At 42.8% G+C, this 21,776-nt stretch overlaps 1 protein-coding gene across 1 annotated transcript in view; it reads left to right on the top strand.

Moving 5' to 3' along the window:
- Positions 1–21,776, top strand: part of tgfb2 (transforming growth factor, beta 2) — a 62,717-nt gene that overhangs the window by 21,352 nt on the left and 19,589 nt on the right. The window contains 1 exon segment of the mRNA XM_034529166.1: positions 18,249–18,412. Within this exon segment, the coding sequence (XP_034385057.1) occupies positions 18,249–18,412 (164 nt within the window).

Here is a 21,776-nt window from a genome sequence, read left to right as displayed (position 1 = left end):
CCCAGAGAGAACACAAGGTCCAGGGTATGACCACCCCTGTGAGTGGAGCCAGAAACATGTTGTGTGAAATTAAAAGATTCAGTAATGTTCAGGAACTCAGTGGCTACACAGTTTGTGGCATCAAAATCACCAACCAGTACCACTTTATCTAGCTTGATAAGAGGTCAGGAAGTCTGTGAACTCTGATAAAAACAGACCTACTGGTCGATAAATTAAAACACAAGGAAACGGTTTTAGCCGACCAACTTTAGTCAGCTGGAGTTCAAAAGTAGTAAAAGGTTCTGTGCTCCCCATTTGGCAGGAAAACAGATTCTTCCAGACCACGGCAAGACCTCCACCGCGTCTTGTCAAGCGCGGAGTCCCAATAAAAGAACAGTTCACAAAGCAATGTTCATTTAGATGGATGCATTCCATTTCCCGTTGCCAGGTTTCAGTCAGAAATAGAAAATCCAAATTATGACTTGTGAATTAAGTCATTTAAGATGTGAGCCTTGTTGGCTACAGAACGTGCATTAATCTGACACATTTCTATGGGGGAAAACACTGTCGTCATCAGCACAGGAAGTTTTAGGGGTAAGTGTGATTGGACGCAACATGGTGAACACGACCAAAAGTTGGGTGCGAGGCGGAGCCGGTGATTCTGACCGGAATGTAAATGGGTCGGGGAGCGGAAGTTTAGGTGGATAATAGAGGGATAGGAGTAGGAGACCCACCAGTCCACCAGTGGGACCTATTGTTGTTGTTCTGGGGGGAGGGGAGAGCTTGTATTGACAGGCTACCGGGTGAGGAAACGCATGGTGAGGTAGTCAATGTGATGGTGAGGTCAAAATGGAATTAAATGTAGGTCGGAAGATTAGAAATGTGCTCGATGGAAGGACTAGAAAGCTGCTTGGTGGATGGATGGAATGACTAGAAAGGTGCTGGATGGATGGAAGGACTAGAAAGGTGCTGGGTGGGTGGATGGATGGATGGTTTAGAAAGGTGCTGTGTGGATGGATTGAAGGACTAGAAAGGTGCTGGATGGATGGAAGGAAGGACTAGAAAGTTGCTGGATGGATTGATGGAAGGGCTAGAGAGGTGCTTGGTGGGTGAATGGAAGGAAGGACTAGAAAGGTGTTGGGTGGATGGAAGGAAGAACTAGAAAGGTACTGGATGAAAAGAATGACTAGTAAGGTGTTGGATTAATGGAATGAAGGACTAGAAAGGTGTTGGATGGATGGATGGAAGGAAGAACTAGAAAGGTGTTAGATGAATGGAAGGAAGGTCTTTCATTCACTCAACTGGCACCATATCATACCAAAGTAGTTCAGAGTGCTTTACATAACAAGACATATATTTACATATAAAAATATGTATGCATACAAACAAACAGTGTTTTGGACTTAAAGGATAAGGTGTGAGATCAGCAGAATGAGACACTTTCACCACTACTATTCTCAGAGTGGGACTGATTGTCACCGTAATGGATGGTGGTTTTCAGGCGGTCTTGCTGTTATTGCTGCGTTGCTGTACCAGAATGCACGGTCACTAACATGTTTCATCTCTGAAGTGCCAGCGTTCAGCTGTGATGACTGAAGTGTCACTCAGCTGAGAGACGGACCTCACCGCAGGTTGTTGTTGAGAGCCCGCTCTCTGTTCACTTACGCAAGAGCTGGACGCCGCTGCAGCGCTCAGTCGCTGTGGCCAGCAGCATTGTGTAACAGAAGGGAGAGAAAGAGAGTTCTCCTCCAGCTCTTTCTCTATTGTTTACAACAACGACACAAGTCCTGTGTAAGATGAGAGTCTGAACAGGCTTCAGCCTGGAGTGCGCGTGTCAGACTTCTTCAGGAAACTCCTGAACACTGGCCTTGTCACTAGTAGCTGTCTTTCATCATTTGGTCCAGGTGCTGGTCTCTGGACATCCATTGAAAATACTTGTGTCCTTTTTAACCCTATTCTGCAAGTTCATGTTCCAATTGTGAATGAAATGTAGTTAACGAGAACTTGCTTCGTTGTTGTTGCTCAAGAATGCGTTAGCTATTATAAATACATGTCACATGAGATGCACAGTAATCTTATCATGTGTGTGTGTGTGTAATATTGAAATAAGCTTTGAACGCACAGTTCATTAGTATCTTAGTTGTGTTTCTAGTATCTTTTTTTATCTTCCATCCATATGTGCACAAGGTAAATGTGTATATCTACCCTTGCCTCTGTTCAACCCATGCCTAAAGAATCCCCTCATAGAGCAGAAGGAGCATGGATCTGCTGTGGAGGCTGAGAGGCCTTCAAAGCGCTGGGTATTTTTAGTTCCCAGGGATTATGTGCAGAGTTGTTTTCAATTGACTGTTGGCAGGTGAGAGTCTGGGTGGAGGAGTCTGCTCACATTCCCTCTGTGGAGATCTTTTTCTTTTCCTCTCTCGCGCTCAGCCTCTCTTGTTCTCAGGCTCTTCTTTTTTCTCTCTATGCCGACTCCTCCTGTCCCCCGTCTTCTTGCTGTGTCCTTCATTTCCTCTTGGCTGCTGTGTGTGTGTAGCTGTCTGCTCCTATCTGCTGCACTCTTTATCATACTTTATTTTCCTCTGCTTTGTCGCAATTGCTCTCAGTTTTCCATAAATCATCTCCATAAGTCGAACAAAACATCTCACCAAACACTCTTACTGCCAACATCCAGATCAGAGAATATCTTAATTGATCATCAGCTCATGAGAGTTGCTTTCAAATTTTATTTTGCACTTTAGAAGCAGCTGCAAGTGAAGCTGAAGCTGGTCCTGACTCCTTGCCCCTGCTTCCTGCATCCAGCCCCTGGCCTGGACCTGGCCTCCTTGTTTGTGCCTCCTGCCTCAAGGGCCTGCCCTCATTGGTGTTGAATGTGTTGTTCGTCTGTACACATGACATCTATTGCTTCTGTCCATCCGGGGAGAGGGATCCTCTATTGCTATACAAAATACACTGAATTGAAAAGTGGTGTTGCTGTTATGGTTTGTCTCTGACCCCAAGCGCACGACAACAGGAACGTTTAGTCTTAGCCGAACACACGGTGTAGTTTATTAGAGCACAACAAGTCGCTGGGAAATAGAAACACAAAAAAACTCAGTGTCCCCTTAGTCCACAGGTGATCGAACATCAAACCCAACAAAACCAAAAACTCTTCTTCACCAGGGGAAGGGGAAAAAAGGCTCTCACCAGGTAATCCACTTGAAGGTCGAACAGAAAATAATCCACACAAAAAATTCAAGAAAATACTCCACACAAAAAGACAGGGAAAGTTCAGCTAAGACACGAGGAGGCAAGTCCACGGACATCATGGCACGAACTCGCAACGTCAGCACAGACAGTCCTGCTCTTTAGCCCCCGTAGACAACGAGCTGACGAGCTGCAGCTGTGGGACGAGCTGAGTGGCTTCAGGTGTGAGTTGGAGTGCACCCGGCTTGTCCCCGCCTCCAAGCACGTAGCTCCCTGGCAGCGCACTCTGAGGTACCGGGTGTCACTGTGTGACCGGGCTGAGGAGGGAGTCCGGCTGGCGAATGCTGTCGGTGCTTTTTTTTCTCTCTCCTCCACGGCAACATACAGGCCAAAGTTATTGACAGTGGATGGCTGGAAGGGAATACCTGCAGACACTATTTGGGGCAGAAAAAGTACTTTCATATCCCTTGCATTAAAAATTGAAAATACATTTTTCAGTTACAGGTACTGTCTTCTAAAAAGACACTGAAGGAGAGTACACAAAGTAAAGCAGGCCATTTGTGAAGAAATTGTGGTGTAAATGCTAAGTTGAAATGCCACTTTCTCTTGCTCCTGTTCCGTTTTTTTCCCTTGTTTGTTGAGTGTTTGTTTATTTGTCCTCTATTTACTGCTTTACCTGTTTCCCATATGTTCAATTCCATTAAGGATGCCTCTGCATAAAAGCAATACAAAGGTATTGAAGCGCAAGTTGGATGAGTGTTTGGAAGTAAGTTGGTGTTGGACACTGGTGCATGGTCACTAATAATGACTGGATGTATGGTGTTATTAGATTCCTTGGTTTGAATTTATTACTGATCAGTTTAATTGTGAGAATCATTGGCAGAGTGGGGGGATGATCATTCTCTAACTGTCGCCAAGACCAACATCGTTCCTGTTTTAATAATTGGCTAAATTTGCCATTTGCTTAGATTGCGTTTCAGAGGAGTTGTCTATCAATGTAAAGTTTTTCCACCACCAGGTAAGCTTGCTTGTTGTTTTTCCTAATGTCGTTCAGCTTCCGCTACTTAGCAGCACTCAATTATTTTGTGTGGAAATTAGTCGTTCTGGCCGAAATGAGTTCCTTTTAGTTCCTCTTCTTTGCTTTTGATTAGTTATTTCTTTGAACATGTTCTAACTTTGCAACGATCGGTCGGGGTCCTGCGGTTGACGGTGTACCGATGTGATGGAAGGTTATGTTGTTTTTTCTGTGTCCGCTGGGAGTTTCATTCTTTGATCTTTGACGGGGTTATCCGGAGAAGTTTCAGGAATGCCAGAAAATATGAGATCTTGCATGCTTCTAGTCTGCAGGTCCAAAATAGTTTTCTTTGTGACTTTGTTTTCTCTGGTGAAGGTTTCCATTTGTTACGGATAACCGTAGCGAGTTTACTTTTTTCGATGGATATGATGCGGTTGTGGGGAATTACAGGCAAAACGTAAGGTCTTTTATTCCTTCACAAAGTAAAAGGAGGATGTCAAGTTTTTTATTCATGCTGGAGAGTAAACTATTGGTTACATATTGGTTGTTTATAAATCCTCTGTCCGTGGATGAGTCCGGTTTCTTTCTTTTGGCGGAGTTGATGAATGAACTGCTGCTTTTAGTCTATAGTGTCCTGTTAGGAGTAGTAGTGATCCATGAAGGCTTCCAAGTTCTTCCCTGCGAGGATATTCTGTTCTGCGTAAGATGTGATGGAGAGAGAAAAAGAAAGAAGGGAAAAGATGTCCTGTGGTTTTGTTTTTGTTTTAATATGATTTCCTCTGGGCTGATCTGGCTTCCTACAGCTGGAGATAGGGAGCCGCCATGTTCAATCACCGTTGCTCGGTTCTTGTGATAGTCACGCTGCCATGATACTCACTTGAACGCACCTGCATTCTTGAAGATACTTTTTTTTCTCGCATGCCTCCATGTTGAACTGAGAATCCTGAAATGGAGTGAATCCCTGTTGAATACTTGTAAATGAAAAACAGCAAAACTATATAAAAGATCTGCTTAAAAACTCTCACACTAGTCTGGTTTAAACAAACAAAAAACAAATGAGCCTTTCCATCACTTGGTCGACGCTAATCTTTGCCCTACGTCCATCAAACTTTGTCCCAGAACTGTTGAGCAGAAGCGTTTTGGCACATCTGCGATTCCTTTTAGCTTTGTTCACTGAGTGGTTTGCATCTTCTCGCTCACAAAATATTTTGGGATACCTTCAGGTTGTTGTTCAAGGGCTTTTCTTTACAAGCCTCACAATGTTTCTGTCATCAGCCACTGATGTTTTCCTTGGTCCAATGGTTCGACGTCTGTTGCTCGGTACTCCAGTGGTTTCTTTCTTCTTCAGGACATTCCAAATGATTGTACTGGCTATAACTAATGTTTTGCAATGGCTCTAATTGATTTTCCATCTTTTCTCAGCTTCAGAATGGTTTGCTTTTCTCCCATAGACAGCTCTCTGGTCTTCACATCGGTTACATACAGACGAAAAGCTGAAGCTCTGAGTTGGAATTCATAGCTATTTATTGTTTGAATCACTGTAATAGGCCACACCTGAGCAACAACAACCAACAACACATGGTTCCAAGGTTGATTCTGTCCAGGTCTGACTCCAAACTGCTACTGCCTCCAAATCTCCCCATGAAGCAGCACATCCTTATCGCACACATGGACCTCCAGATTACAGGACGTCTGATTTTATAATTATCTTCTTTCATATTTGTGATTTTTCACTATAAATTAACTTATTACTCTCTTCTATCCTGCTCTTCCCCTGTGCATGCCTTACAGAAGTGAGAAATACTCAGAAGTAGGTCAAATAGTTTTCCCTTAAGTCAGTCCCAGCATTGCAATCCTGCAGACCAATATTTAGTCCCTGTTTCCATTCTCAAATGGTAAAAGTGATTCTGAGGTACTAAACAGTTGCATCCGGTAATAAATCTGACTTCTGGGGAATTTACACAAACAGAAATATTTCCTCATAAACTCTAATGTTAACGTAATGTTATGTTTTATTAAATCTACATGTTTGCAGTAAAGATCTCTATGGTAACTGAAATTTAAAAAGTATGACACAAAAGACCTAATAATATCACCGTGTGTGTGTGTGTGTGTGTGTGGAGAAAGAGATGATGATGATTATGTGGGTGCCAGTGCTGAAGAGACGCATGTGGATTACTTCATGCCAGTACATCTGGAAATGCAGTCACAGCTGAATTCCTAACAGCTTGGGATCACAGCGTAATTATTTCACAGCAAATGTTTTCATTTATGTATTCCCACACTTTGAATCTGTTATTGTTCCTCTCATGGATAGAGCTGAATAATATGGCTGCCACCTGTTCAGGTCATGAGAGAGAACAGAAGGTTGGAAACTGAAATTGCAAATGGTAATAAGCCTGAGCTGAAATGGAGTATCGAGGCTGCCTGAATCCTCACAAGCCGACTTCAAAATAAACGGTTTTAGCTCAAACTGTTTTTTCCTGTGCTCCAGGTCAGATGTTTAACTACTGCAGGTGTCCTGCTCCGCTCCAGCCAAGCCTATAATGACCCTTTCATGTTGCAACCTCCTACTCCCTGACAGTGTGTGAAGTTTGCCTGTTAAGTCTAGTCCAGCTGCAGCTGAAGCTTGAGAAACCATTGAGCTCGGTGTGGAAAAAACAGTTTGATCAGCTGCAGCCTGTAGCTGAGGTCAGGGGACTGCTGGTGGGGAGGGCTGACCCCGGTGCCTCAAACCTGCTGAATCAACAATGACCTTGAGACATTCCGTGCATAACCACAACTAGCTGAAATAATGCATTCAGATCAAATTTAGAGGGCGAGATGTTTCAACAATATACTTTGAAAGTAAAACCTTATCACACTTCATCTCATCTCCAATGAGAGCACACAAACGTTTCCGAGCTTCCGGAAATGTTTTCGCATTATAGGACCCTCTGCACATGCTCACGGAGTTTCTCCCACTAGGCTCAGATTACATTGACATGACAGGCCTTTTCCAGGCTTTGGGAAGGTATTTAAAATATAAAACCAAATAGCTGGAAGTGTTCTTGCTCTGCCCATTTTAACCAGGATCCTTTGCGAACAGACTTGTGTTTGTGAACTTGGGGTAGTATCCCAGCATGCATTTTGCTTTAACCAGCAACAATAATACGGGATGTGACACAGACCCTGTTGTAATTTTCTTAAGAAACCTTAGAGATCTTTCGGGGGAAATCTGTACATTTAAGCTGAAGTGAGTGTTTATGAAACGGTCATCAAGTGTAGCAAAATTAAAGTTATAGACGCATTCCGATTAAAAAAGTTATACTGCTTTGAACTACAAGCAGTACACTAGTTAAACCACTAAGTTGACGTAATTAAATAACCACTTAACCACATCATCACACACACACACACATTCCAAGAACTGGCAGAGAATGAATGAAATGGGCTGATATAGATCATTCTCTGCCAGTTCTTGGAAGAATATATCTCTATATAAGCCCATTTCATTCATTCTCTGCCAGTTCTTGGAATGTGCTTGCTACGTAGCGTTCCAGCCTTCACATCTGTCTGCCTGACCTCTGACCCTTTGCCTGATACCTAACTGGATGAGTGTTCCTTCTCTTATCTGTTCAGACCACCAGTTCAACTGAACTTTGAACTAAACCGGATCTGTGAGTCGTGCTTCTGGGTCCAAACCTAGTTATACTGAGCTGCTCCAGTCCTATGATGTCTTCCCAGAACATATCCGGAAGGATGAATAGTTTAATGTAATGTAATTCTATTTTTTAGAAATGACCCAAGTTAGCGAATATTTAAGAATGGGTTTTGTGCAGCCTAATGCTGTTTTTACATTGCATTTCATATGGAAAAGATGTCGTCATGACAGATTAGGCAGAGGTCCGGCACTCAGAGTGGTACTAACTCTGTCATTGCAGAGCGGAAGAGAACCGTGAAGCCAGTGGTTTCTGCTGACAACGCCACCAGTCATAGAGCCAGGGGAGGAGGAGGAGGAGGAGAGCTGCCAAGTACAGCACTCTCAGCCCTCTCCCCCCAGGAAGGAAGCCTGTGTTTGATGGATCCTCACACAGGTTTCCTATAAATTCCGAGGAAGTCTTTTCACGGTAGTCAGTGTTACACGGTGTTCGGACTTACACCGATTACATTCATTACCCACCACCCTAAAATGTTTGTTAGTATAAACAGAATGTGTCTGCTTCATACAATAGCAGCAGCAGAGCAGCCGCACAGAGTAGCAGGACTCAGTTCTCACTTATCAAGTGACGATAATACAATGTCAGAGGATTTGTAGTCTGAGTTGTATTAACTGATCATGTCGGAGCAGGCTTTGGTTGCATGCTGGTAAACTGTCCGGGTGGAGAGTAAAAAAAGCGGAACGCATCAGCCCAAATGTAATCTTGGAACCCTGAAGCTTGCAACAACTCCGACTCAAGCTCACTGAAAGTGACCTTTCAGGTGGACCAGCTAGTCTCATTTTAGTGATTTATACTTCAAGTAATTGGCACCAGTTTCTTATTCAGTAGGAAAATGTCCTCACTGTGCTTTCCCTACTGCGAGCTGCAGCCAGGAAGATCTTTTAGGTTTTATTATTTGAAATAGATTGGTCACTGACAGATGGGCCCCCGTTTGCTTCCGGCGCACTATTTAAACTGCACTTGAGGGATTTCTGTCTATTGTACTGTCAATGTCCTGTGAAAGAGTCCTGCATTAGACACATTAGAACATGAAACCCCACTGGAGGATTCTGTCCAATAGAACTTCACACAGCTATCCCAACCATATACCAATGTTCCCTATTTTTTATTTCATTTACAATTTTATTTGCTAAATCTAGCTCATTTGCCAAACCATGTGAATGTGCGGTCCAAGCTTAGCACAGCTTTGTGACTTTGTTTACAGGATTCTCATATGCTCCTTGTGTTTCACAGTTACCCACAGTGTTGACAGTAAGTAACTGGCAATGGCGATCGCATTGAATGGTATTCATAGCAACACATGTTACTATGACAGGTCCCAAACAAACTAGGTGGCTGTAAATACAAATGTAGGACACTAATCAACACTCTATCTCCTCAAACGAGGAGACACAAGAATATTAACAGTAGGACTGTAGACATAATGGAAAACAACAACAATTTGTTAACCATTGCTTCCTTTCTTTTGAATCAGTCGATAACCAACAGAGGACAATCACTCATAGACTGTGTACTTCTTTAACTGTTAACATAGCACATGTTTTCGAGCTTTGCTGTTGGTATTTAAGTTAATGGGAGTAAAGAGTAATGAAGTGACTGATTGCAGGAATCAGGGGCCCTGTGTTGGCTGTGTGTGACAGCTCTCATGTGACATCAACTTTTGTCTCTGGGAGGAACTGCATGAAAGAGCAGCATCCATGCCACTGTGTGTATATACACACTTGTGTGGTGATATGACATCACTCGCTTCACTTCTGTCTTAGTCCCGTCAATGTGCTGGAGCAATGCGCACACACAAACACACTCACAGCCAGACCACAGCGGCGCCAGTTGTGGTGGATCCTTTTCATGTCAACTTTGGAGAAATCAGTGGTAATGTGGGCTGACTCTGCTGTATACTGCTGCCTGCAGGCAGTCAAGCAGTCAGTTGCTTATGGCCCACACTGTCAACCAACCTCTGGAATTTTCCTGCAGATCTCCTTTTACTAGAATAATAACTGTATTTCAACTGGCAGCCTACTTACTGCACTGTCTGTGAGGATTTAAATGTGTTTACTGAGCATTATTTGTAGATATGTAGGCTGTTCTCATTCAGCGATCCTAGCTATACCTATCGTATCATATGACTGTTAATATGTCGATGAACAGTAAAGCATCTACAAATTATACTTCAACATGTTCTTTACAACATCGGGATGAAAAGATGGGTATCAATCTCATGTCTATGTGTTTAGTACAGAGCCACAAGGTTAGCCTAGCTTAGCATGAAGACTGGAAGCAGGTGGAGACAACTAGCCTGGCTCTGTCCAAAGAAAAAAATAATAAAATACACCAAGAACTCCCCCTGAAACCACAAACTGTTTCCACAGTCTGTTCCATACTTAATACACACCACAAGACTGATATCCATCTGAACCCACCCTTGGAAAAAAAGGAAAATGTAGAATTGCAATTCCAATTTCTTTACCTTTCTAAAGCAGACGATCTCTGACAATTACACCCACCTAACACAGTGAGTGGTCGGGTGTGTGGAGGTGTGAAAGTGAGCAGGGTTTGAACTTCTCACAAGCGTACTCTCGGCTACTTCGGTTGCTTTTTGTGTGAACAATCTAGGGCAACTCCATGAATGCCTTTCCGGCCGACTGCCTGAAAGTGTGCTTTGTTATCCCCATGTGTGCAATTAATTACATGAAGATCACAACGACAGAGTTCTTGGAGAGGCACTGTGATGCTTTGGGTGGAGGCTATGATGGCAGGCTTATCACCTTGAGCCGTTAGTCATGGGTGGACAACGCGTTGAACGGCGACACTTTTTGCCTGAAGCTTACTGAGGCTGTCAAGGCCTTGCTTTTAGATCAGTGTCGGGCAGCTCCAATGTGGTGGAGGTTCCTCCCTCATCAGTCAGTAGACCTAGTTAATATATTTATATTGTGTACGTGTCATACTACACAGAGTATCTGTCTCATTCTACCTAAAGGAGCTGCTAACTAATTACATTCAATCTGTCTTTCAGTGCAGAGTGAGCATTTTTCTATTGAGTAGAAAATATTGGGTTCAGCCTTCAAAAAGTAGGTATCAGTCCAGCCTGAGTACTGAGCTCTATTAGTGAATGTCCATCAGGGCTTGTGGATGTCGATTGTGTGTCAGCGTGGTCTCTGCTCAATGCAGCCAGTGTTGCGTTCAAGCACAGTGGACTCATTCATGAGGCTCCGAGCAGTTTGTGTAAACAGTTCGCCTTCAGCTGGTCCTCCAGAGCTGGAAGTGTGACTTTCTCCGAAACAGGACAGAGCATTGTTGGTCTTGGCTCATCTGCCTCAGCTACTCACACTGCATACTGTTCAACGTTGGCTAATGAGCTACAGCCAACAACATGTTGATGTGTGCTTGTTTGATTAAAGAATTGCTTTAGAGTTCATTTGGTTCACAAGCCTATCATAGAGCTGCGCATATAGTTTGTGATGCTTCTCCATGTGCTTTGGTTCTTGTTGATCTGCTTGTGGAAATAGCATTCATACAACCGGTCGTGTTAACAGTAGTTTAAGGTGGATTGCATCACTGATGTTTTCATTTCACTTTTAGCGACATTTCAAATTGCTTGTGAAAGTGTTGATGAACTAGTAGGCCTGGGGAGTAACGGATTACATGGAACGGCCACACCACACTGCGAGCAGTGCTGTCAGGTAGATGTACACATTGTCATATTCATGTAATGTGTTTATGCAACTTTGTAAATGCTGTTCATTCTGTACACATGACATCTATTGCTCCTGTCCATCCGGGGAGAGGGATCCTCCTCTGTTGCTCTCCTGAAGGTTTCTTCCCTTTTTTCCCTGTCAAAGGTTATTTTTAGGGAGTTTTTCCTGATCCAATGTGAGGTCCTGGGACAGGGATGTCGTATGTGTACAGATTGTAAAGCCCTCTGAGGCAAATTTGTGATATTGGGCTATACAAAATAAACTGAATTGAAATTGAATGTAGGCCGTGTGGCCCGGCTGAGTGAAAAACATGCCTTTACTGGGTGGGAATTTCACCATTGTTCTGTATGGAAAGCAGAAAGTGACAAATATCCTAGTACAGGACCATATACCACAAAGCAGGAGGCTCTGAACTTTTCATCTCATCAAGATTTGTCCTTTTGCTGTGAAAAGATGGTTTGTAGGAAATGAGTAAACCTCTTCAAATTTCTGGTCCAGCAAACATTACATTACATGTCATTTAGCTTACGCTTTTATCCAAAGCGACTTAGAATAAGTGCATTCAACCATGAGTACAAACTCAGAACTTCAAGAATCGAGAAAGTACAATTTCTTCAATAAAGTTAAACTACAATGTGCTATTAGTAAGAGCCATTTAAGTGCTGCTAAAGTGCTACTACGGCGCTACCTTCCCTATTCAAGGTATAGTCGAAAAATATGTTTTTAGTTTGTGACGGAAGGTGTAGAGATTTTCTGCTGTCCTGATGTCAATGGGGAGCTCATTCCACCATTGAGGAGCCAGGACAGCAAACAGTCGTGACTTTGAGTGTTTAGCTCGCAGTGACGGAGCTACGAGACGATTGGCAGAAGCCGAGCGATGTAAACGAGCTGGTGTGTACGGTTTGACCATGTCCTGGATGTAGACTGGACCCGATCTGTTTGCAGCACGGTGCGCAAGTACCAATGTTTTGAAGCGGATGCGGGCGGCCACCGGTAACCAGTGAAGGACGCGAAGGAGCGGAGTAGTGTGGGTAAAATTTCGGGAGGTTAAAGACCAGTCAAGCAGCTGCATTCTGGATGAGCTGCAGAGGTCCAATGGCATTAGCAGGTAGACCTGCCAGGAGGGAGTTGCAATAGTCTAGACGCGAGATGATCAGAGCCTGGACCAGAAACTGTGCCGCCCTCTGAGTGAGAAGGGGTCGTATTCTCCTGATATTGTACAGCATGTACCTACAGGAGCGTGTTATTGCGGTAATGTTGGCAGTCAGGGAGAAACATAACACAGGACAAACATAATACAGGTTGTCCTGTATCTAAATGTTTGAAGCTTCATACATAACGTTGGCATTCAAATTATTATTGTTCAAAACTTACAGAAGCTTTGCTTTAGTATTGGACAGTACACTGTTTCCTATGGTATGCAGGTTATGTTTGCCTGACAATATACATTTTCATATACTAACATACTGCAAAATGGCCGGCTGAAGAGGGGGACCGTTGAGAGGGGACCGTATTAACTGCACACCCTTCTCACTTGGATCTTTTAAAGACAACATTTTATCACAAGTTTACATTTACAACAAAACATTTGTAAATGTAAACCTATTATAGAGCTGGCAGAATTACAGTCTAATAGCAGCTGGGAGAGGCTCCGTCACTACACACATTCAAGAAAAGAAAAACAGAGATGGAGGATGAAGAAAGAGAAACCGGAGATGCTCTAGAAGAACCTGATTTTTGGTCAAACTGCCGAAAGTGATTTTTGGTCAAACCGCCCAACACTACCTTGCATGTAAAGTCCACCATCCACCTTCTTCTGGGATAGAACGGGACCTGTTCAGGGTGGGCCCTTTGGCTAAATGTGTGTTGTGATAGGCTCCAGTCTCCCATGAGTCTGAACAGAGTTAGCTCATGGAAATTGGCTAGAGAAATACTTCTTGGTCTTTGGAAGATTTGGGATTCCTCCAACTCTAATAACTCTTGGGTGGGACAAAGGTGGTTGAGCATCTCAACAAATGAAACTGTCCTCATAGTGGAGTTGCCAGGTTTGTACATTGTTGTTACTCTGAACAGAACACCAGGAGATTCATGAATGTGGTGGTGACACGCCCTAACAAACCAGATACGACGTAGACACAGATGCTGCAGGAGTTGTTGGGCAATGTTGGACAAATCTCTTGGTGGAAACCGTAGTGCCTGATGATAAATGCAAACCCCATTAGGATATATATGGAGGGACAGAGACTCCAGAGACAGACATGTTGAAAGACGACAGCAGACGAGGTATTTCACAGGTGGCTGTGATAATCTTGAGAGCTGGCTGGACAAACAGTCAGAAGTTGAAGCAGACAGTGAGGCTTCATTCTTCTGCTGCAGTGTGTTTCTGTGTAGTCACTTGCATAGATACTTCAAATCCTCTGAGGATGTCATTTTTTCTCACCAAGCAAAGAAAAATAATTCCTCGCCCGGACATAAATGACACACGGTGACAAAAGAAATGAATCATATGCTATGGCCTTCCCAGTTGCCAGGGTGATTCAAGTCTGCTCACTTTAGGCCTTTATTTGGCAGCATGAATGTATTACATGTAGGAGAGCTGCATGTCCATGCCCCCCGAAGTCAACCTGTTACCTAGCTGACACACATACAGCATACACTGCTGGAAGCATCATAACTTACTCTTTCTAACATCCATCAAGGAGAAATGGTCATTAATCCACTGAAGCAGACTCAAGCTCTAACTGGTTGACTGGTTTCCACTGGTCCAACAAGCAGCAGACTGGAACTCTAACTGGTTGACTGGTTTCCACATTAAAAACGTCAGATCGTATCTCATAATCATCATAATCAACAGACATTGTGTTGATTACTTTCTGCTCATCCATGGCAGCTTGACATATATAGCTATATTTATACAACAAAAAACAGTGGTATAAGTAGTTTGGTTGAACAACAGAGTGCCTTCTCTCAGACAAACAAGAAAAATAATGCAGTATGCATTTGTGCCTTATATTTTTATTAAACGTCCTCAGTTATTTTTTGCACTATAGGGAATACAGAAAATGCATGACTTCTAACAACTTACATGTTCTGAGTATATATATTTTTGTTAAATAAAGAGGTTCAGATAGCAGTATGAGTTACAGCCTTAATATGAGACAACTTCATGTACCTAGGAATATTCTAAGCTAGTCAACTTTTTTTCTCTGTGAATGTTTTGAAGATGGAAGGCTTTACATCTCTCATTATTCTATGGGGAAAATGCTACCTGCAGTTTTAAACGTGTGACTGTGCCAGTCTGAAAGCAATGTCTCTCATTTACTCTGTCCATTGGCTACTGTCTCTGTCTCTTAATACTTATTTATATCGCCATTACGGTTGTTAATCATAGACAGTATTATCAAAGCAATAGACAAAACCAGGTAGGGTTTAGAGATAGGGTAAGGAGCTCGGACATCAGGGGGGAGCTTGGAGTCGAGTCGCTGCTCCTTCGTGTCGAAAGGAGTCAGCTTAGGTGGTTCGGGCATCTAGTCAGGATGCCTCCTGGACGCCTCCCATTAGAGGTTTTCCAGGCACGTCCAACTGGTAGGAGGCCCCGGGGAAGACCGAGGACACGCTGGAGGGATTATATCTCCCGGCTGGCCTTGGAACGCCTCGGGATCCCCCAGAATGAGCTGGAAAGTGTTGCGGGTGAGAGGGAGGCCTGGGTCGGCCTGCTGAACCTGCTGCCACGGCGACCCGACCCCGGATAAGCGGGTGATGATGGATGGATGGATGGATGGATAGACAACCATATTTAAAGAATGTGCAAAAAGACTCTTCTCTTTCTCTGTGTTGGCCATTGTCATCTGGTCCCAGTCCATGTGTCTAGCTGGTTGCTGTGGTTGTATACTCTCCCTAAACAAACCACAGTGTCTTGCTAATCCTGGGCTTCTGCCTTACGTTACAGCCATCAATGTATGACCTCCGGGCCTCCTAATTCATCGTGCTGTGGGACGCTGTCAAACACTCCACCGCACACATGTTTTCAGTATTGTGCTGTACATTTGTGTGTGTTCAGCAGCATCTGTCAGACATGGCAACACGTGTGCCTGTCAATGCTGCGCGTGTGACCCTGGCCCTATGGAAGCGTATGTCAAACACTTTCACACATGGTTTCAGAAGTACAGTATTTAAGGGGGATTGTGTTGCTGCTACCGTGAATGGCTGCTGTCGTACTGTAGGAGTGTGTGTAGATGTGGGTGTCAGGGTTCAACTGACCTGGCTTTTAAAAGTCTGATGCCTGTAGGAATACCAAACTGATCTTTAAAGGAACACTCTCAGGAGTTCTTTTTCTATGAAAACAATTGTGTAATGTGGCTCAGGAGGATCATTGTCAAATCTGACATTGTGCAATGGTGCAGAGTGCAAAAGGTGATGCAATACATGATTAATGTAGCATGTTGCGCTCTATCATGAAGATAACAGTTTCTACAGTGTATACGGCGCTTATATTTATAATTGTAGTGATGATATTTAAATGTTTAATAACAGTGAGTCTTTAATCTATGGAAATAAATAATATACTTGTAAATTGCATGTTATATAGACAGAACTTTGATCATTTTTACCCTGATGGACTTATCGCACGTTATATAGACAGGACTTTGATCATTTTAAGTCATTGAGTTATCGCACATTGTATAAACATTACTTTGATCATTTTTACATTAATAACTTATCGAAATGGCCTTTATCATCGACATTAGCTTAGTGGGTAAAGTATTGTCCCTTTAACCACTGGGTTGGCAGTTATACAAAGAACCTTTCAGCTAAGTATGAATTCTATTTAGGGGTAAAGGTTTCAGTTTTAGACTTTTTGTAGGAAATATGGATTCTCATTTATTTTTGCTGACCACTATATTGCCTGTTGTGTTTACATATGGGTTTGTTTACATAACTTCTCCAACATTTTAGCCCAGGATTTCCCCAACCATTATTACACTTGTGTGCAGAAGCCAAAATGACGAGGGAATGACTGGTACGACCATATTCACATGGGTGCCTTGACCTCAAGATATTTAAATGAAAATGAGTTCTATGAGTATGCACACATTTCCTCTTTACAGGAAGGCCCACTTTATGCTAATAAAGTTTGGGATACAATGGGGCCGACTGGCTCAGTGATGAGCAGGGTCGTTCTTCAATCAGAGGATCGGCGGTTTGATCCACGGCTACGCTAGCACATGTCGATATGTCCTCGGGCAAGACACTTCACCCCAAATTGCTTCTGTAACTGTGCCTAAGATGTATAAATGTGGGTATGAATGTTAGTTACTCCTGATGGACAGGTGGCACCTTAGACTACCATCAGTGTATGAATGGATGTGAATGGGTGAATGATGTAATGTAGTGTTAAAGCACTTTGAGTGGTCGGAAAGACTAGAAAAGCGCTATACAAGTACAGTCCATTAACCATGACCAGAAAAAAAAACTACAAAAGTGCATTTTGCTGTCATTTGCTGTGATCATTCTTCAGGTCATTCTATACATTAGGTTTTTAAAAACATGTCCTACAATGAAATCGTCAACAACTAAGGTTACGATAGTTTTATATCCACAAGCGCAGCCCTTTACTACTCTAGTCATGCGCACGTAATCACCCACTGAGAATTTGCATATGCCGTTCATTCAGGACATGCCTACCTGAATACGTGTGGACCCCACAGTATATAAGACAGCACACATCGCTATCGGCCATCTCTTCAGCAAGCAGCATAGTGGCAACAGGGCCCCCTTCAATTAATTTTGTATAGCCCAAAATCACAAATTTGCCTCAGAGGGTTTTACAATATGTACACATCCACTGTCCGGGGACCATAACATTGGTACATTGTTGGTAGATTGCTCTGTCTGGTCTTATCGTCCATGGTTACAATACTGTAAACTGTATTCCAACTGACACAGGCCCCACCCTTTACTGGACTTTAGTGTGTGGAGTCCGACAAATGCACGGCCTGCTGCGATAACATTGACCCGACCCCACTGATCCTGACCTGCTAATTAGTTATTTGCAGGATGCCACAGCCAACCCAGTTATTACGCAACTGAACTGGGTAGAGCCATGGCCTAGCCCAGATCAAAAGGTCACAAGACAAGCTGTAGACACCCTGCACACCACAGTGTTCATCAAGGAGCACAAAGAAACATGTAGCTGTATCATGCAGAGTTTTTAGCAATTTCTAGTTGGTGAATGCATGCTCGTTGAGTGGAGGACACTTTATTACCCGTAAAGAGCAGTAGAGGGCAGAGCCTGTGTGAGTTAGAGCTTGAATATTATTGGACTCGTTTAAACTACAAGAGTCACATTTCTGTATACTGGGAATCCATTTTTAGAATAGGAAAAATGTACACATAAACATAAAAACTGCATGTTTTTTTTATCACAAACTGCATGGAATTAGCATAAAGTGGGCCTGCCTGTAAAGAGGAAATGTGTGCGTACTCATTGAACCCATTTTAATTCAAATATCTTGAGGTCAAGACACCATGTGAATATGGCCGTATACCAGTCATTCCCTCGCCTACATTTTGAGCGTTATTTGGTCTCCTTCACGACAAGCAAACATGGTTGGTACCAATAGATAAATCCACACAAATATCCTAAATCAGCCATTCTCTCCTTTTTTGTAGATGTCATTTCTCCAACACATTTCAACCCATACTTCAGGCGGCTGACATTTGATGTGTCTTCCATGGAAAAGAACGCCTCCAACCTGGTGAAGGCTGAACTTCGGATCTTCCGTCTTCAAAACCATGGGGCCCGAGTGTCTGAGCAGCGCATCGAACTCTACCAGGTACACACACGTTCCACTGGTCTGATATAAGGAGCTCCCAGGGATCACTAACAATGATTCAAGAGATACTTTTGGGATTTATTCAGGCTGGGAATGAGGTTTTTCTTAAATGTCAGAACTAAATAGATAGCATTTGCCCATTGTTTTTTCTACTTTTTTATCAGGGACATATTGTGGCAGACTGTTAAGCAACAATAAGACATTCTTTAACTTATTGAGGTCATAGCCCATACTTTCAGTATTTTAGAAGGAGCAACATACAAATTATCTTTTTGTGACAAGGAAAAAATGTATCAACTGAAAATGTTGATGGTTCCGAATGTTCAGATGTGAGATTGGAGGGATGACGTCTACAAACGGATTGTTTCAAAATGAGCAAATATACAAACCAACAAAAAGCAAAATCTTTGTCTAAAGTTATCCAGTGGGTTTAGAAGCAATATTCTCAGTAGTAGTAGAGCTGAACTTGTTAACAGTGTTTTCCTGGCTGAATATCAGAAAACACTGACCTATCAGAGCCAGGGCTTTTCGGAAGAACTTTGAAAGAAACAGCCGCTTAAATGGAGCATTTCAGACAGGGTAAATCCAGGTGCTGCAGCAATGAGAGTATGAGAAATATACTGTGTTTTATGAACATTGAAGCTTGTACACATTTTCTAGTAGATCCAAGGTCTGCTGGGGCTCCATTATCCTACCACAGCCAAGCCACCACATGATTCCCTGTTCAAAGCAGAATGAAGCCCGGCGCTTTGTACAGTAGCGCCAGCTTTCACAGATGGCGACCAGCTCAGAGTAAACATTGCTCAACTCGCTGTTGGTTGCATTATTCTCGGAATCACAAGAGGGTGTACAAACAAAATGTACTATGAGGAAGCAAGAAGACAAAAGTGTAACCGGCAAAACGCCATGATTAAACGTTCACAATCCCGAGGAGGGTTCATAATTAACTGTAGACACATATCTCATATACATGGCCTACTTTATTGCTTGTATACAAGCTCTGTAAAGAAAGAAGTAAAGTATTAAATGCATTATATTTAAACAAAAATGTTTTATATCCTGAACAATTTGTGGCTGCAATGGATATGTTATCAAATGTAGATTTTTAAGACCTCCTGTTTCTCAAAACAAATTGGGCTTCTGCATAATTTGATAGTACTTTAATCAGTAAACTATTTGGGACTCTTATTGCAGGGGTCACACACAGCAAGTTACAAAAATGCAGTGCTGGACCACTGAACAATAATATAATATAAATTAACATCGCGGGCCATGTTTACGTCATTTGCTGGGGTTCCTCTTCGTATTGTTAGACATTAAAATAGGTCCGCGACCCGGTGGTTGGAGCCCACTAGCCTACGCAATCAGATCATCCACATATGCATTACAGATACTCATCCACCTCAGAATGTGTCTGGTTGTGAAGAGTGATGCATTATATGTTTACCGGAGGTACTGCAGAATCCACTGCTGTCCGCCATTGTTATTATCTGGCTATTACGGACCTGCTTACACAGCTCAAACAACAAATGGCACTTGTTCTTTGTTGTACGATTCGAACATTAATAGTTAAAGTTCCAAAATGATAAAAAATTGAGAAATATCAGATTTAATATAAGATTTTCAGAATACACATATTACATATTAAATAAACAAGTCTCATAGGCAGGTTATACAGATGCCATACAATACAGCACACTACAATTGTATAGAGTTTATTACAGTTACTTCATGTTGTGAATCTATTAGTGACAGTGCGTCCCTCAGGCTATGGCAGGCAGATACATATTTAGCTGCCAGAATAGGTGCTGGTTCTTCACCTAGAAGGACAGTGAAGGAGGAGGAAGTGCATCTTTGTCTCTACCACCAGTTGGTGGTCACTGAGCCTGTGTTTGGTCAGGATCAGGCTCTGTTTTCTATCTCAGACACAGTGCAGACATTTAGCCAATTTATATTCTCTGTTTTAGGTCAAATAACAGTTTAGTATACGTTGGATTTTTGTTTTATTTCTCAATGTTCTAAATATAGATCTTTTGTTTGATTCATCATTTCTTTTATTCTGTTGTGTTGTTCTGAATCCACTGCCAATCGGAGCCTGGTGGGTTACCTTACACATCAGCAGACGGGAGGGGATTGTTGTCAGGGTTCAGTTCTTGGGCTTTTACTGCTTTAAATGAGTGTGTCTTTTGGGTCTGTATTTAGATGTGTCCAAAATGTAATTGTCATTTTCTGTATATTCAATAAATGAATAGGGCTTAAGTCTGTGGGTGTCAGGGTTAGAAAAGAGAGGAAGGTAAGGGCTGTGGATGGGCAGAGGTGCCATTGTCGGAGTGAGTTGGTCTTTGGCATCAGGGGAGAGGGTAGGTATTGGGACAGCTGCCTGTGTGGAAACTTTGTGGAGATACATTATAGCTCTCCTCCTGGAGTCGCTCCCTTATTTCTTCTAGCTCTCTGCTGGAGCTCAGTTACCTGTTGGTTGCATCCTCCTTTATTCTCAGCTCTGCGATGGCCTAATGGCTGTCCTGCTTGAGTGGTTGGAGCTCAGCTGATGGATCAGACTTAGATAGTATGGCCAAAGTAAGTTCTTTGAACTCAGTGAAGTCCAGCTCCAGGAGGGACAGGCTCTTTCTTACTTGTTGGAGGAGCTTGCGGGTTGTTGGAAGGACAGGGCCTGATGGACTGGTTGTTGGCTTCAGGTCTGGCTCTATAACTTCTGGGACCACTGTGTGATCCTCCTCTTCCTGATCTGATGTTGTGTCTCCCTCTAAGGTGCTTCTGCTGATACTGGATGGTTCTTTCTCAGCCTCAGCCTTCCTCAAAGCTGTTGAGGCTTGTCTAATTTCCCTGAATAGCACTCTAATGTGCTGATATTGTCCGTATGAAAGAGGATACTGTTTTTTATTTCTATTGTCGTTGTATAATGGGTACTCAGCAAACTGTTATTGTGTATTTGACTAGAGCATTGCCTCTTTGTGGTTATGGTTGGCTTCTCCAGTTAGTAGCTACTGTCTCTTCTTGTGTGTGTGTGTGTGTGTGTGTGTGTGTGTGTGTGTGTCTCTCTCTCTCTCTCTCTCTCTCTCTGTCCGTGTGTGTGTGTGTGTGTTTTGTAGGTCTTTGTTTTGAGCCCGACCTATCTGACCCTTGAGGCTTTTTTTCTGGCTGCGAGAGACGGTGACCAACTTGTCCTATGCTTCCAAATCAGTGGCCTTGTAATGTACAGACAATACACTTCTTTCAAAAGTACTAGCCAACAAAACTTTCTGGAATGAATTATCCACAGACTTGTTTGATAAGTTGTAAGCTGTACAACATTGATGTTGGAATTCTATCATGAGTTCAGGAGAATGCGTTTGATAGGGTTGAC

Source organism: Cyclopterus lumpus, chromosome 25 (assembly GCF_009769545.1).
Source record: "Cyclopterus lumpus isolate fCycLum1 chromosome 25, fCycLum1.pri, whole genome shotgun sequence".
NCBI classification, from domain to species: Eukaryota; Metazoa; Chordata; class Actinopteri; order Perciformes; family Cyclopteridae; genus Cyclopterus; species Cyclopterus lumpus.
This window is presented reverse-complemented; position numbering and strand designations above follow the sequence as displayed.